The following is a 17,823-nucleotide window of genomic DNA, read 5'->3' on the forward strand; positions in this document are numbered from 1 at the left end:
AGAGAGAGAGAAAGAGACAGAATGGATAACAGTTTTAATTCTTGAATGTAAAAAAAGCAAAACAAAACCTTTCAGTTCGCAGTTGAGAGATACAAAAGTGACAAAATGTTTTAATAAAATTTTGTTGTTATTCCAAAAAATGGACTCTACTCAAATTTTCCTCTAAATTTTTGTTTATTATTTAACAATAACAAAAGATGAAAGAACATCGAATAGACGAATGCCAAAAAAAAAAAAAAAAATTTATTAAAAAATATTGAAATATAAATGCAAAATATTTACAATAAAGTGGGGATGATGTTTTAATTATTAATAACCACTAACTACGTCCTTTTGTCAATAAAAAAAGGCAAAATCTCGGCCAAAGAAAAAAAAACCTGAAATTTATTTTAAAACAAAAACGTAGAAAGGGATTAGTAATAAAAAAATTGTACTAAACTTTATTCATTAGTAAAATACACAATTTTTTTTTTAGTAATAAAAGTATTTTAAAAAACTAAAATAAAAACTTAATAAAAAAAATGGAAGAAATATATTCATAAGAAATGAAATTATTTTTTTTTTTAATTAAGAGTAAATAACCATTTCTTGTCAATCCAAAGATTAAAAAAAATGGACCTAGAATAATACTACTTAAAAAAAAAAAAAAAAAAATTGAAAAAAAATTCAGCTCATTGTATAAAAAGAAGAACAGGGAAAGGCATATTCACAAAAAAACGAAATTTCTTATTCATTTATTTGTTGACAATAACAAACAATTTTTTTTTTCCCTTAAAAAAAAAAGTAATGCGAACCTAGAAAAAATGCTTAATATAAAATAATATAAGCAATGGCAATGAAATTTTATTTATGTTTCTCATACAAAACATGGAAGATCCTGTGTCGTCCAATGCTGCACTAGCAGAAGAAAAGGTCAAACAATGGTCAATGGAAGTAAAACGATAGCAAATTTTTAGTTGTAAATTTTAGTAGTAGACCTCTAAAATGAAAATAGAACGAAGAGAAAAGTATCTTATGGACGAGTAGAAAAAAGGCGGATGGATGAATATGTGCCTCGTCGAACGGTAAGAAAACATTCGTGACATATAGGGGAAATTATTCGGCCATAGTCGGTTGTGCGTTAGTAGGAAGGACTAAACCGAATATTTTGTGGAGACGTTACTACTGATATAACAAAAGAAATATACTGTGACTTGTTATAGCGGCAAATATAAACAAAAAACATTATTTCACAGTAATATGTTTGTAATGTTCATCATAGGTTTTAATTGTGCTTCTAGTTTTTGCACTTAGCGTAAAGGTTATTAAATTTCGTGTGAAAAAATGTTTAAAATTTATTTTTCCATTAAATATAACATAAGTCGAGTACAATATTTAAGCCTTATATGACGGTTGGCATTAACATTGTTTATGAGTAACATGTACTATTTGGGGTGAAAATAACATGGTTTCAAGGATGCGTAGGCTCTTAAGTTTTTAGGCTTTTGATTTTAATGAAAATTTATGCCGTCAAGCAAAAGAGGAAACCACCAAAGTCATTAAGCACACAAGTACACAGGGCCATAGGGTACCGTCGAATACTCTCTGCTGTATTCTTTACATTATAAGCGATATGTGCTGCTACGCAGGTGAAGATGAATTTTACGCAAAGCAAAGTACGTGCGCGTCAGAATTATGATAATTAAAATTTCGCATAAATGTTTATAGGCGTATGTGCGCGTAAGTAAACCTCCACTTAACTAAGATTGTGTTATTTTATATTTATTTTTTTATTTTCCGCTTTTTCTTCTCATTTTTTCCTGGTTTTATTTCTGCCCTTCACACTTCAAGTGACTCAATGTTAATTTTCATTAAACGAAACATTGCATTCTTCTCCCGCATTGTTGCTTGCTATTCAAATTGCAAACATTTATACAAATATATTTCATATTTTATTTTTGCAATGTTTGCGAAAAAGAAAGAAGAAAATATCATTGCATCATATTGCTTTAATAAAAGTTGAAGGTTAAGCAGTTTTCAAGAGGTCAGCATATGCTTTTAAGAGCCATTAACGCCAGCATATTATTAGTAATATGTTAACGTGATTAATACGCCTTTGATAAGTATGAAACCAAATGACAAACAAGGTTATGTTAGTTTTTCTTGTTAACGGCAGTGGTCTCTATTGGAGCGCTCTCGTTGCTTCATATAACGTTTTATTTTTTTTTTCTCTTATATGGCCAATTACTCAAAGGCTGGCCCCAGCGCTTGCTGTAAAGGTCAAAAAGCGGTGTGGAGAGAAAAAAAAGAGAGGAAGTGGATGGCGAGTCATCAAACAATTCGTGTTATGCCTTTATTGGCTGAGCACTGAGCACTGGGTGCAGTCGCAGTGAACATCAGCACGCGAACACTAACTTGGTGGTCGCAAATCTTATCTACTTGCCTATGTGGCGATCCAATAAATTCGAATGTAGTTTTCATTGTGTGATCGTCTCGATAGAAATGTATAAGCGATGCGGTTGTCTATTAGTTATAAATATGTTTACTAACTTCTTTTACAAATGGTAAGCAGGGGATTGCCATTTTTTGTCTCTAACGCTAGATCTACCGACGTTTCCTACCATCTACCTCAACAAAATGACTTAATCTAGCCCGTGGTTGTTAATGCAATGACGATAAGAACTTGAAATCGAATACAAGCAACGCTTGATCGAATATAATGAAAAAATAAATGAAACCATCCTCAAAAAAAAAAAACGAAGTATCTTTTTCTACTTTCGTCTATATCTTTCAACCTCAAAAATATTCACAAAAACTTGTTAGCCTGGCAGCTCAGTTAGAGGCGTGTGTGCCTTTGATCTAAAAATAGTGGTAATCGATTCGCTAATAAGCCCACGGTGCTGTAATAATGTTAACTGGTCTGAAAGGATGCATACTCGATATGATATTTACTCTTCGTGTTGCCTTTTATGAATTTTAATAACTTTACGTAACGTGCACAGTTGTTACAATTTTAATCATTCCTATATTTATTGTATGAATTTTACTTCAGGAAATAAAGAAAATAAATAAATAATAAATAAACAAAACCGCTTGAAGTGTTTATGTATTAGAATTATTATATATAGAAATATTTTTGAATGCTGGCATTTTGTGCTTGTGGTTGAAAAAATGTTGCTCAGCAACAGATTGTTTGCGTTCAACCAACCAGCCGCAAACTACCTCGAATTGATTTTTTCCTTATAAATATGTAACCTTCGCTACGAATGATTATGAAACCGCTATAAAGCTGCAGCATGGTAAGTACAAAAAAAAAAAATAAATAAATAAAAAATAAAAAAAAAAAAGACAGTGAAAAAGTAATTTGCAAAATACAAGGTTTCTTAATTCCTTCCCTAAAAATGCGTATGAAAAGGGAACGCGTTGAAAGGTTAAAGACCCCTAAACTTTAATATTTTTTGTCGTAATTATTTTCGTTAGTTGAAACAATTTTTCATTTGATCGTTTTTACAAGATGCTTACGCTCCTTTAAAATTGATGGATAATGTTGTAAAACATTTATTTTGTGTACTTAGATATCTGAAAAAAAAAAAAAAACATCAACCAGCAGTTGTTTGTTTCTTATTTTTATAAATCGTTTCTTGCTTCGCCTTCAACTTATTTATGTGACATTTTTCTTAGCAATCCATCAATCTGTCGGAAGACTTAAAAAAAAAAAATAAAGAGTATCAAATAAAAAATTGTAAAAAAATAGAAATGGAAGAAATTTTTAAAAAGCCATAACATAACAGTCAAGGTGAATAACATGTTGCTGTCAGTTACAAAAAAGCCAGGTTCAACAGAGCTTTACTATCGTCAGAACTAAATAGACCAGAAATTGATAACAGTCTTGAAGGGGCAGCACAGATCGTTTTTCAAATATCAAAGTAAAAGAGAATCATTTATTTTATTTATAGTAATTATAGCAACTTAAGCGATTAGAAGCAGAAAATGTGAACTATGTCGAATGCAAGTTTTCGTTGCCAACGACACGCGTCTAAAGCTTTAAAAAAGCAAAAGATTGCATGAGCATGTGGAGAGGCAAAGCCACAAGCTCGTTTTGATCTAATGCTTAGTCGTAACTGTATCAGACGCTTTTAGCGTAGTTTAGGTGGTTTGTATGTATTGTTAACTTTTCTTGTCTATGTTCGAACATAGATCGAACATAGGTTTTCTTTTTGAATTTAAGCGTTATCATTGCATTGCTGATTGCGCAGAAATAATTTCGTAAGCATTCGCGTTGAATAAATCAGGAGCAGGAGCAAGTAAGAAGTAATCCTTATGGTCTAACAAACTCAGATGAGAGACGCAGAGTCTATACAAATAACGTTCATATAATAATCTTGTTAATGAATCGATAAGTTAGAGGTGTGAACAGAGGTCATTGGACATTAGAGTAATTGAGCTATGACAATGAATGATACCGCGGCAAGGCTGCTAGCATCATATTTGATGAATACACTTATGCTATTATTTTCTTAATTGGCTTTTGCAAAGTTATTTAACTTATTTTTATAGATTATGAGGGGTGATGAAAAGAACGTGTTCGTTCGTTTATTGTCGCAACGGAAGAGTGAAAAATCATTTGTCGGTTTGTATAGGTGCTAGTAACGTTATCACAATACTTAAGTACTTTAGTGGTAAGATTTGTATTTTCATAGCGAAAAGAACAAAAATATAAAAATGAGTTGAATACTGAAGGTAAGTTTAAAGCGGCTGACGTGAAAGCGTGGAAATTCCGCTGAGATATATGCGGGAAAAATTTGAACACTCGCGAGTAGCAAATTTGTTCACTTCAGACGGAAATTTTCAAATTCGAAGGTTTCTTAACAGAACCTGCGCACCTGGCGATCACGGTGATACCCAGCACTGTTTACCACGAAAAATGACAAAAGAAGTAAAAGGACAAAATTCTAATGCTCTACAATATGGAGTGGGCGTAGTTTGTTCGATTTCTTCTATTTTTAAAACTAAAGTTTCTTTCTTAGCGGCATGTGGGCGTTGTAGGCGCGTCCTTTGAAAAGTTTAGATCAATACCAAATTCTTTTTCAAATTTCATTCCCACTAGCGGAATAATGCTTACCGCAAATACTAGAAAGTTGCGCAAACAGGCAGATGGACAGATGAACAGGCCAATATGTTTAGGTGCATTCAAGGGTTGTAACTGGCCAAGAATTTGTGTTTTGAAGCTTGTTTTTGCGAATTATATAGATATTGAAAAACAAATAATACTTTGATGCACTACAATATGGGGTAGGCGTGGTCACTATTTTTCATTTTTGTGCACAAACACTACAGCATCGCCCATAAAAAATGCTTTCAAATTTTTGTGCACTTATTTGTATAGCTTGTGAGTAATGAGCAAAAAACCTATTTGGCATTCCCTTTGAAAAGCAGAGGTGTTCTCAGTTCACGTTGTGATGTGGATGTGTCCCACCACCGCAATGAACCTGTGAGCAGGAACTTTCAATGTTTCTGCCAAATTTAAAGTCAAGAGGTTTATTTTTGCGCCCAGACATTACACAGACTGGTAGACGGAGACGCGGAGAGACGCACATTCTTAAATCGATTTCGAATTTGATGCTGATCAAGAATTTACATACTTTGTGGCGTCTCTGATGGTTACTTCTGCGCGTTGCAAACCTTTTGACTTCTCATCCCTCGTTGATGGGTTTTAAAAACAGTTGCTAGAAGTAGCCGCGCATATGGTGAAAAATGCTGTCAAATGCTTGTAATGTTTTTTTACTTATTCCAATCGCGTCAGTATTTTTGATTGTTTTTCATTCATTTTATAGTAATAATAATCTTCTTGGTGTTGTTTTAAATTGAAAATTATTAGCGGGAAAATAGAATTAATTTTGAATCCATTTTTGAAAATTTCTAAAAGTAATTATGAACTAATTTACTGTCGCACTGTCATACTGCTGTATGTATTTACTAAATATCAGCATATGCATGGATGGATACATATATGTGGCTGTATGCACGCGCTCGTGTGAAAGTGAATGTAATCTGCACAAAATGATGCTATTTATAAAATTTCAATGTATCTGAAACGTTTTACGTGTCATTATGGAAACCTCAGGTGGGGCAACTTATACGCATTCAAACAACTGTTTGAATAAATGCTGGGTGAACACGTTTCAAAATGAAATTGCGTGCTTTGAAAGGCAACAGAACAACGAAGACACAAACACGTGAATGAATGCAATTATGGTGTAAAGAGGAAAAACAAAAGAAGAACAAGAAGAAAATTGAAGAACGAAGAGAGAAGAGGCTTCTATTTGTATGCATAAAACTTTGTGAGCTTCATATGTACGCATATATCGCAATTGAATATGTTAAAGAAGACCCAGAAAACTGGAGTGCTATCCATATGAAGAAAGCTTCAGATGTGATATTTAAAGTGTAGAAATGAAAAGGAATTCGTGTTTATTAATGAAACTTAATATTAATATTTCATGTCAATAATTTTGAAATCTTTTGCTGAAAGTCTTTTAAACGATTTATTCCGCCTTCACTTGATGTTTCCACTTGCTGTCTTTACTACACAGCTCCACCAATTTGAATTAATGTCAATGGATTGCATTTTTTTCTTTTGCGTCTCATTAGGTTTTAAGGTGTTTTTAAATGGCCGTGCAGATCACCGGATAATATTGTACCGACACCACTACATCTACTATCTCTATCTATTACGTCAATGCGAATCTCATACTTTGTTTCCCGCCTGTAATACAAAATGGCTAAGCCTTTATAGTCCAAATTGCAAAAAAAAAACATGCGATTAAAGAAACCGTGGGTGACGCTCAAGTGAAACTAATCCTCAATATCACTGCGATAATCGAGCTGGACTTTATTCGTCTTAGCCTTATGTTTAACGCCATCGGAAGACAGCAGTATTTTCAAGTGCAGCAAATTCTTAGTTAAGGAACTTTGCCGATCACATCTTATGCACTTAAGCCGAGAGTTAAAGGGGATTTTTTCTACACATAACAACACTCATTTATCCTCAAGAAAACATTGGAAACGTTAAACTGAATTGCGCTCCCATATCGCCTGTCTCTTCCAGTCATTGCTAATATTAGTTTTGTGATGGCCTGCGTCAGCAACGCATGTTATGCCAGAAGGAGTTCTTTGCGTTTAGCTTGAAAATTGAGACGAGAGCCCTCGAACACTGTGCTAAATAGATCGAAAGATGTGGAAACTATCCCAGAATCTCCTACGAGCACTAAATTAGGTCGGCATTACTCGCTAAACTGGCACCTGCAACTTATATGAAACCGTTAAAAAAAGCATCTCTTAACGAACTGAAAATAAACCTACACACAGCTCCTTCAATTGCATGTCATCGTAGCAAAAAACTGTGTTAGATTCTGTGATCATGTTTCGTTGGGACAGAAAAGGCATAGAAGAAATGGTTGGGTATAGATATCCCATAGTTTTCTGCAACCAAGATAGTTATTACGCTTCCGTTTTATTGCTGAAGTGCAGTTGCGAGCAGATAGATATGCAGCTCAAACTCAGTTGGCAAGATTGTTTGGTATTATTATTTTGTGTTTCGAAACTGGCAATTTCCACAGATAGTATTCTGCTTTTTAATGAATGTGTTGTTTGGCTGTCCAAGCTAAATGTGATATTTTAAGCGTAGAGCAAAACTAAGCTGCGTGTCAGTAAAGTATTTCGAGAGCATTTAATTCTTCTTATTTTGGGCAGCCACGAAATGGCGTAATTGTGATCCGGGAGTAAAGAAGGAAAGAATGTGAAGCAGAAGTTCTGTTTGATCTATCAAAAACAAATGTATGGAAATTAGTGAAAATACTTAATTGGTTTACTCTGAAATACGTAGCGTTTTGCTCAGGTAGATCATTGGCAAACTATGCTTATTTAATATTCATGAGCCAGAAGAATTTAAGTCAAACAGCACCACAACAATGATGATAATTAAATTACACACAAATAGAAGCCTTTAGCGATTAAACGATATGTCGGTGTCATAGGAGCAATGCTTTCAGTTTATTTTTAATTAAACATATTTTATTTATATCGTTCTGTTCTTCTTATGCAACAAAATCCTGAATAATCCATTCGAAAGTATGTCATTTAGTTTTCAGTAAACAGCGCGCACACATCACATATGATGTAATGGCAAAATTATTCGCTTACCTCTGTGTCATCCTTAGCGTCAGCGCCGACGATAATATCGCTGCCAGTATTACCACTAAGTGAGAATTTCCGTTTGCGTTCACGCTCTATGCGCATTAGTATCTGGGCATTTTGTTCGCATGTGTATGTATGAGTTTTGTGTCGTCGTTCCAGGCTGTACTGGTATAAAGGCCGCGTAAAATCCGGATTAAGTTCCGTCTCAGCGCCAGCATCACAACTACATAAGGACTGATTACTGCGTCCTTTGTTGCGTCGCAAAGAACCGCGATTTTGTGGCGTTGTCACTGCACTGGCACGTTGTTCGCTAATGTGATTCGAGAAGGTGACATTATTTTGGCCTCGTTGACTCGGTGCTAAATGCTGTTGGGCTAAGCTACTTGTTGAACTATTATTGGCTGACGCTGAATTTAACATAGAACCCATAGCCGAACAGCTGCCAGATCGTAAGACTTGCATTGCAGTATCGGAATAGTGGGCAGATATATCATTGCTTTCAAAACTGAAATTTTGTCCTGAAGCACCACTGATGCGGGCCCCGTAAGCTGCCGACGGCATTATAGGCGGATAACTGGGTACTATAGTTGCTGTTGCCGAAGTGGGACTGAACGACCTTAAACGTTCATAGCCACGCATTATAGGCGTTTGACAAGCACTAAGACTAGATTTTCTTTTCGAAGGCGAAACATAATAGATATCATGTTCATCGAACTGAATTTCGGCGCCTGCAACGCCATTCATATAACCTGGACATCCTATGATAGTAGCAGCGATTGCTGTACTGCTGGTGCTACCGCCGCTGTTACTACTCATATGGGGATGATCTTGCAACGTAAGCAATAATGGATTGCGGTAGTCTGCGATTTCGTTAGTTTGGCTATTATTCTTACAATTGTGTTTGCTTTTCAATTCTGGCGTCGAACTGCAACTGGACCGATAAGCATCATGACAGTTTTGCTTTGTAGTTGTTTGATGCACGCGACCAACGTCGAGTGATCTCTTCAGGTCGGTCATGTTAAGCTACTCAATCGCTAAGGGGAAGCACAACATCAATCAAATACAAGTAAAAAAATCAGTTGAAAAATCTTTGCATAAACTGTTGATGCTTCCGTGCACTTTATGACAAAAGGAAACCAAATGCTTGCTCGGTTTTATTTAAACGTGCTTAACATTTCTTTTTGCTTCGTGTTTTTTTTTTTTTCAAAATTTTCCTTTAATGTTATGCTGCAGCTTTTTATTGTCACATGTCTTCTATAATGTATTGTATGATATTTACAATTCTGTGTGTTGCTCTTGTTGTTGCAAGTAATGTGGTTGGCTTACTACTGTTAGCCTTCTCTTCTCGCTTCTCGGTAGCTTTTCTTTTGCTACAATTTGGCCTCAGTCTTATCAAATATTCATGGGACAATTGTCCATGAATGTTGTTGTACTGTTGTATACATGACGTTACTGATAGTCATTTGCATTCAGAGCAATAGCATCATCATGATCATCATCATCATCATCATCGTCATCATCATCATCATCAATAGTAGACAGCAGCGGCAAATATTCTTTATTCCTCTTATAATATTTAAGCCAATACAATGCACTGGTGAGCAGCGATTCATGCAACCAGGCAAACAGCCAACCAGCATGGAATCTATTGATATCTCTCTATATGTCTTTGTTGCTACTACTACTTAACAACTGATGATGTCTCGAGTTGTTGGTGTCTTTTTCGTTTTATTTTTCTTTTTTCACAATTTTTTCTTTCCGTTTTGTTATCTCGCTTTAAGCACACGTCCTGCCCTGTTACTATCTTTGGCTTGATTTTACTGCTACGTCCTGTCCTATGTTAACTTCAATATTTAATGGTGCAACCACTTGCTGGGCTTTTAAAAAAGTTGATTTTTTGTTTTTTTAAATTTTTGTTCACCATATTTGTTGTCGTTCGCTTTTTTGTTGTGAAAACGTTTAAAAAAACTTTATGCTCCTCATCAGTTTATGCTGCTCGTGTTCTCGTAGTATAGCTCAAGTTCATTGAAATCCGCTTAGTTTCTCATAAATGCCAGCCGGCTCTTGGGTCTTCTTTTGCTCGATATACTTATGCTTTACAATTCTTCTTATGCTTCTTACTGTAAAAAGCACTTGTATTGTCTTTTTAGCTAATGCGACACGGATTAGTTCAGGTTAGATTTCGCTACCGCTCACCCGCACGTACACATATTTACATTTTCATTTATTTGCATACATATTATGTTAATGTTGGTAAGAAGCAAAGAAAGGCACATGATATACTTTATATATGCATAAGTGGCTGCTTCTGGTTTAATAAAATTGCTTGTTGAAGCTCTTGTTGTCGCGTAGGGATATCAATCCTTGAGCCAGCATCTTGTCATCAACCATTATGTAATATTGTTTCAAAGTCTTGCTAAAAGTAAACGAAGAAGAATAGAATACATTTTCTATGATTTAAGTTTTCAAATAAGGATTATATCTAATATAAGTTTAAACATTGAGAGATTTACGAAAATTGTCAATTTTTTCTTGGTTAACTTTAACTGTTAAATTCACAGTAAATTCAAAAGAGATTTTTATAAGATTTTCAAACAAATTTATTTCCTCTTATGCACGGAAAGACATTTTTCACGTATGTGAAAACAAAAATACAAAGCAAAAAAAAACCAAAGGAAATAAATAAATGTTTTCTTCATTCAAAGTTAATTTATATAAGCTTTGCTTTCTTTAAAAAAAAAAAAAATCCGAACTTTTTTACTTATTATAAATTGAAGAAATTGACTTGAAATTTCTTCTCCTCCCCAGGGCAATGTACTTTTTTGTACTTTGGAACATACAATATCATAGGAAATATTTCATAAAACGCTTTTTTTGATACGCTTGAAAATGAACCGAAGCTAACTTATAAAATAATATTATAAATAAATAAAGAATGCTTCGCCAAGAGAGGAGTTGCGAAAAAAAATGATTTTTTGCGTGTACAAATAGCACGAATTCAATGGCGAATGTGTCACAGGATGGACGGTTCCGCGCACAGTATCTGTATATGTATAGTATCTGTCTATTAACTCTTGCCTGAGCTAAGGAGAGCAGTAATCAGTGATGGCACCTAAGTGAAAACCTCCCATCATAAAATTAAAGTAAAGAAAAAAAGGCTTATGCAAGACACAATTTGCTGTCTTCCACGTAGATGAAAAAAATATTTCAAAAATTATTCACCTCATCAGATACTTTGTTTTTTTCATACAACCAGCCACTGCCTTTGTGCCTCATACGGTTACAATCACAATGAAGTGGTGAGAGAGGAAGCCAGGTGAGGAGCAGTAGTAGCCTGTGAGCTCGGTCTGCAAGTGCTATGTCGATTGCATTTGTTATATAACAATATCAATCGTAATTAAAATATGATCTATCGCAAGGAGGATTGAACTTGAGCAGCAAAACAACTATAATGCGATTCTGAATTCATTACCGAGAAATAAAATTCAAATAAAACGTTAAAGACTTATAAACTTTGCTAGCGGCGGTGTTTTAATGCTTTTGGTAATACGATTTTGATATTGAATCAACTGGTCTAACTAAGATACTACTATAGCAATACAGTCTACAATTTTATCAACCAATACCTTGGCTTTGAGCATAGAAATTGCGTAAATTTATTTAAAAGTTTTGATGAAAATTTTCAATTACATCTTCGTTGACAACACTGTCTAGCATAACCATAAACCAAAAATTTTATTTTGCAAGAAACTTTAAAGGAAGCATCTGCAGCCACAGCCACCACAAGGATTTATTAAAAGATTTATAGCAAACAAAAAGGGAAATATTATATTATCATATAAGGAGATGATTATTCAAATTTTTGAAAATCTTAGTCGTAAGATCTTTGATAACTGGACCAGTATAAACAGTCATTGGAAATGGTAAAAATGTTAAACACAATCCTGCCTACTTTGCCCAAAGTAATGGCCAAAATTGCAATAAACAAATTGCGTGCGACAGCTGCTACAAGTAGACAGAAATTTCTTCAAAATTGGAACTGTGTTTTTGAAATCACGTCTTCCAGTCTATCGCAACCATACCTATTATTATAATTAACTTGGTCAGACAAAATAAATACTACGACTAAGCATCTAATGTTTATCGATTTTAGTGAAAACTCTACCGCAGTTGGGATTTGAACCCTCTACCGTTGAGTTGTTAGTCATGTCTTTTGCCCGCTCGGCCCGTCAACAGAATACTAATTTTTGAAAAGAACGTTTTCGAAAGTTTTTCTTTGATTTTGAGATGGATCCATGAAGCTTTTTGGCTTATTTCACATGTAAGATTGTGACCTTTAACGGTAGGGTAAGTCAGGTCAACGTAGCTGTATACATATGAATAGCGACTGCGAAATGTGTAAACTTTCGTAGGCAAAGATCGCAGTACTTACTGAGTTTCTTTTGGTATAGGGGACGCTCAGTAAAGCCAGAATACTTGTAGGTTAGATGTATTAACTACTAGGCTAAAAGCTTCCCTCTCTTCACTTTCTTCTGTCCTTCTCCATATTATATGAATAGGGGACATCCCCTAAATGATTGATCATGTGCAAAAAACAAAAAAAAAAAAAGGGAAAAGAAAGATGCAAGAGCTGCTACTCTTTCGTTCTTAAAAAATCTGAAAAGAAATCTTTTTATTAGTAAAGTATTAAGGAACCGTTTCGTATTAGGACACTCGAATATTGATAACACTTTTGCTTGTATAAAGCTATTTATTTTATTTAGTGGAAGGTCTTTTTCGTCAACATTTTTCTTTACATTTCTTTTTAACATCTTGAATGATAATTTAGTGCTTATGTGCGAATAAAAAAATAGGATAATTTTTCTGACTTTATAAGAAAAAATAAATCTATTATCACCACTGCCGACTAATATGCTCTCGCTATGTTTTTATCATCACTAGCAGACAATGGCGCTCACATATTACGGTAAGAGAAAATCACATAATTCGCAAAAAATTGTAAGCTCGATTTTTTATCTTTCCTATCTCATGTTTCCTCATCATCATCGTTTCCCATCATTGTAAAAAGTTAGATAAATAAACTGAAATACTAAGAAGCAACAAAGCACATAAAATCCATAGAAATCTTAGCGCCAACGACGCAGATGGACGAACTTCTACGTAAAATTTGAAGTCAAATAGTTACGAATGAAAATATGGGAGAGGTAAGGCCTAGAAGTAGAGTGAAGGAGGAGATTATTTTTCCAAATCCTACTGCTTTGCTATTTTTGGTTTTTCAATAAGTTTTAGATTCCAATGGCTTGAATTGATTTCCTAGGTAAACGTGGCAAAATCGCCAACCACAAGAATTTCGTGCCGGCAAAGCAACATTAACGCTTAAACAACCTTAACATTTTTTTTACAATTCCTTGAGTAATTGATAGAAAAATGTCCCCATGTAAAAACAAACAGAAAAACATGAAAATTCTTTGGGCATAGAAATAACGCGAAAAACTCTAATTAAAAAAAATTAATGTACAGTTAAAAATGAAGGGGTTTTTCTTTATTAGTAATTTAATGCTTCCGTAGACATACGTCTACATGAAGGAGGTATTTTCGCACCATAATGGGCCGTCCATTCGAATTCGATAAATGTAATCGATAAGTGAATTCAAAAACTGTTTTTTTGGTGGTTTTCAACAATTAACGCCTTTACTTCGTCCGCATCATTTTCAACTGGTCTTCGAAGGCGCGATGCATTTTCAGCGAAGCGACAATTTACGGTTGACGTTCACACGTCTGTACACATTCGCAGATATCCAATAATTTTTCTCTTAGTTTAGCTGCAGTTTCACAGTTTCGATGGCAAAAAAGTAAAATATACTCAAAAAGACTGCATTCGTGTGCCCATATTTGACGAAATCTATTGCGTACAATGAAACAAGCATTTTCGCGAACAAGCCTTGTTGCAAATACAGCTGTCAAAGATACACATAAATACAACTCGGACTAAGTGTGAAGTTAGCTATGAACGAATACAATTAAGTCTTTTGTTGGTTGAAAAAACTAAATATCTTAAGGAACAACTCATGAATTATATAAGAGGAGAATGCTTATGTTCCGTACGAAGAGAAAGGCCTTTAATAAAGTTTGGCTGCTTTCGAAGTGAAAACGTTTGAAAGGTCACTAAATGACTTGTAACGCAGTGTAACAATGAAATTAGTTTGTCATTAGAAAATTCAATCAAAACTTAGTGAAATTCAAAGTAAAAATTCGTTTAAAATCGTTTAAAAAACTTCTCGTTAAACCTTTTCGGGTGAGAGTACATTATCAGAATTTATTGCCAAATGAATATGTCTCCGTTACGACGTAATGACGACCGAGTTGTGTACAGTTTAGCCAAATAGCTCGGCGGCAGATAGAACAAATTAATGTTAAAAAGAAATTTTAAATATAAAATCTCTTCATATGAAATGTGAACAGATTTAATTTGATATCGTTATGTGTTGTCTTCCCTCGTTTTGTCGTTCTTTTTTTTTTTTTTTTTGCTAAATGCATATGTACATAGCAGAGCTCGTGTAAAAATGCTCTCTAAGTAGTCGTTAATAAATCAGTCTCGCTGGTATAAAGTAGTAATAAGTACAAGTGCGAAGCGACTGTACTAAACCGACAGTTATGACACTATTTTACTGGAAATTTATATTCATCGTAAAAGAGTAAAAGAGAGAGAAAGATTTGAGCATAAAAATACTTTAAATGTAGATAAGTCTGGTATGTGTTAATGTTAATGGTAAGTGCGTGAAAGTGGGAAGGGGAAAATGGGAGAGTTTGGGAAATAAACGGAGTTTATATACATGAATGTCTACACAGATCACTTTTGTAACTCGTTAACTTACACGCATATATATGTATATATATATGTATATATATATATATGTATATATATATATATATATATATATATATGCACAGTTTCGCATGTGTTTGCAAGCAAGTGCTTGCAATAGCTTCTCGTACCACTTATGATGACATACTGCAGTCAGCCAAGCATTACTGCTTTCAAAAGGAAATGAAAATGTATAAATTTTATTGTTGCTCTCTTTTGTTGTTTTTGTTGTTGTTGTTGTTGTTGTCGCTACTATTACAGTTCCATTATGACTGATAAAGTTGTTGCTCTTGTTGTTGTTAAAAATTATGCGCTGAATTTCTTCTAAAGCACTTTAACGGAATTTCCTTTTGGTTTTAAAAAAGAAATTCTAACAAAAACTTTAAAGCATAAAACTTAAGGTCGGAAAAATGCATTGTATAAGTTACTGAAAATGAAATGAAAGTTGGATCGGTAATGATGGCGACCAGCATTACAATAATGCAGCAAAGACACTGCTGCTACCGCTTGTAGGCTATACACACATACACTACCGAAATATATTCGTTTAAAGAGTTTGCCTCGAAAGGATATTCATGCCAGGATTTGTGTGCATAACTTTCTTTACCACAAAAACTTTGGCAAATACAAAGTTCGACGCGCCTGTATAACTTGCTATGCCTGCCTCCTGTGCCGCCTATGCTGACTAGTTTTCATTTTGCCCATTTAGTTAGTGTTCTATAGCTGCGTAAAACTATTTGCAAGTCGTCGTTTTTTTTTCTGTTTCTTTTTTTTTTTTTTGAACTCAAATTCCTACTTTGTGAAGCGAACACTGTTTTCCTTCTTTTTTTTTTTTTTTGCTTTTTTGTTTCAGGCTGTGTTAGTTTGTAAATCCTAACCGTTAAAGAAATTTGAAAATTTTCTTTGATTCTCTGCAAAGTCGTGTTCATATGCAAGTTTTCGATTTTGCGTGCGACCGGTGAAGGGAAAAGGGGATACTCTCGATATAAGTGAAGCCAGCATTCAGCCAAGTGGGCTAACAACACATTCCGCTTCTCTGTGCTAAGTATTGTTCGTATTGTTAACACACTTGAAATAAAACTTTTTAAATTTTATACAACGATATATCTGCATATGTATGTATATAGATATAGATATATGTATAGATATGTATATATACAATGAATTACACCAAGACTCTTACACTCTTAAACTACTACGAAGCGGCAAAATTTTTTACTTAAGTACCTATTGAGAGGCGTATGGCGATGTTAACATCCGGTGTCAAATGTAAAGTCGACGTAGACAAGTCTGTACACATTTTCGAAAGTTCCTGCGCTATTCTAAAAATTGCCTTAATTAAGACTTGAGTATGGAACTAAATAAATACTTTTCCTGGATCAACTGCACCAAAAAAATCAACTACACATTCACTTCAACCAAAACCAGAAAGGATAAGACTTTTGATATATTCTCACCAATATCCGTCTGACATATAAAGCTAAAAATTTACTTCGAATGTTTTTAGATTTTTTCAAAAAATGTTTCCTATGGGTCTTTGGAGTATATCCTATAGTTACTGAAGTTGTATTCTTTGATTAAAATATTTTGTTGACATCCTTTGCAAATAAATGTCCCACCATGTTTAGGGCCGGTAAGGACTTATTTAGAGACATAATAACAGTATCATTTTTGCAAAATTCGCCCCGAAAGGTGCACTTAGCTTATTTGCTTGTTTGAAAAATTAAAATTCTTAAAACTATTTACGTATATAACGAACAATCGTTTCAAATTTCACTGTATTTGCTGTAGTAACCAAGTTTGAATTCAGATTTTTCTTTTTCTTTAAAGAAAAGGTTTTTTTTTTTTGTTTTTTGCCTCTCTTAACATCATTTTTGGTACTCTAGTGACGTTTGTGTCCGCGTTATTATTATATTGTTGTTTGACTCTTCATCCCCCTCTTCTTTTTCAGTTCGTCCTCTTGTTGTGCCTTTAACTCATTCTCTCCCTTTATTGAAATGGTAAAATGTGCGAAAAGTCAACGTTTCATTTATCGCTATAAATCATGTTTTAGTTTTTGGGCTTTGTACTGTTAATGCTTTGCAGAGCCACAACTTCCGTTAATGCGCGGTTCTTCCCCGTCGTATCCCCTTCATTTACTTTGCTCGTTTACTTTTCTAAAATTTAAATTTTATACATAAATTATTCCCATTTTTTTGTTTTCTTCTCTATTTTGCGCGTACCAAACATCAACAACGTTTTGGCCAAATTAAAATTCCCAGCACTCTCTTGCTTTGAGTGCCGGGAAAAATAACCCAAATATAAGTCAGAAAAACAAAAAAAAAAAAAAGGGGAAAAACACGTAATTAGTTTCTCTCTCTCTGAATGTATACGTGCGTGTGTGTGTGTGAATGTGTGTGTGTGTTGGTGTACATTCGTAAAAAAAGGGCATTAAAGGAAAGCAGAGAAAATAAACTCGTTTACTCTGCAATTAATGTGTGCTTCGAAGTCAAATAACATAGTGTTCACAGTTGTTGTTCGACTTGTTTTTGCTTCATGCAGTTGGTATGGTTACGTTTGCCTTTCGGCTTACTTTCTCATCCTCTCCCTCTCTCTTTCTTCCTTTCTCTCTTTTTTCCTTTTTCTTTCTCTTTTAATTTTAACAATCCTTTTTTAGTTTAGTGTCACAGCCGGTTTGGTCAAGTAGGTTTCCTTTAAATAGTTTTTACTGATAGTTAGATATGAGGTTTTGATATACTATTTGTAACGCCTAGAGCTATACGCCAAAGGTGCTTCAACAAGCT

General features: G+C 34.2%; 1 protein-coding gene across 7 annotated transcripts in view; it reads right to left on the minus strand.

Annotated features, from left to right (window-relative positions):
- The window catches only part of LOC119633906, a 271,992-nt gene that overhangs the window by 104,606 nt on the left and 149,563 nt on the right, over window positions 1–17,823 (minus strand). For all 7 annotated transcript variants that reach the window (XM_038027725.1, XM_038027721.1, XM_038027722.1 and 4 more), the window contains one exon: window positions 8,182–10,591. In XM_038027725.1, coding sequence (XP_037883653.1) covers window positions 8,182–9,192 — 1,011 coding nt within the window. In that variant the 5' untranslated portion in view covers window positions 9,193–10,591. The remainder of the gene's footprint in view (window positions 1–8,181; window positions 10,592–17,823) is intronic.

The sequence above is a fragment of the Glossina fuscipes genome, unplaced genomic scaffold (assembly GCF_014805625.2).
Source record: "Glossina fuscipes isolate IAEA_lab_2018 unplaced genomic scaffold, Yale_Gfus_2 2, whole genome shotgun sequence".
In the NCBI taxonomy this organism is placed as follows: Eukaryota; Metazoa; Arthropoda; class Insecta; order Diptera; family Glossinidae; genus Glossina; species Glossina fuscipes.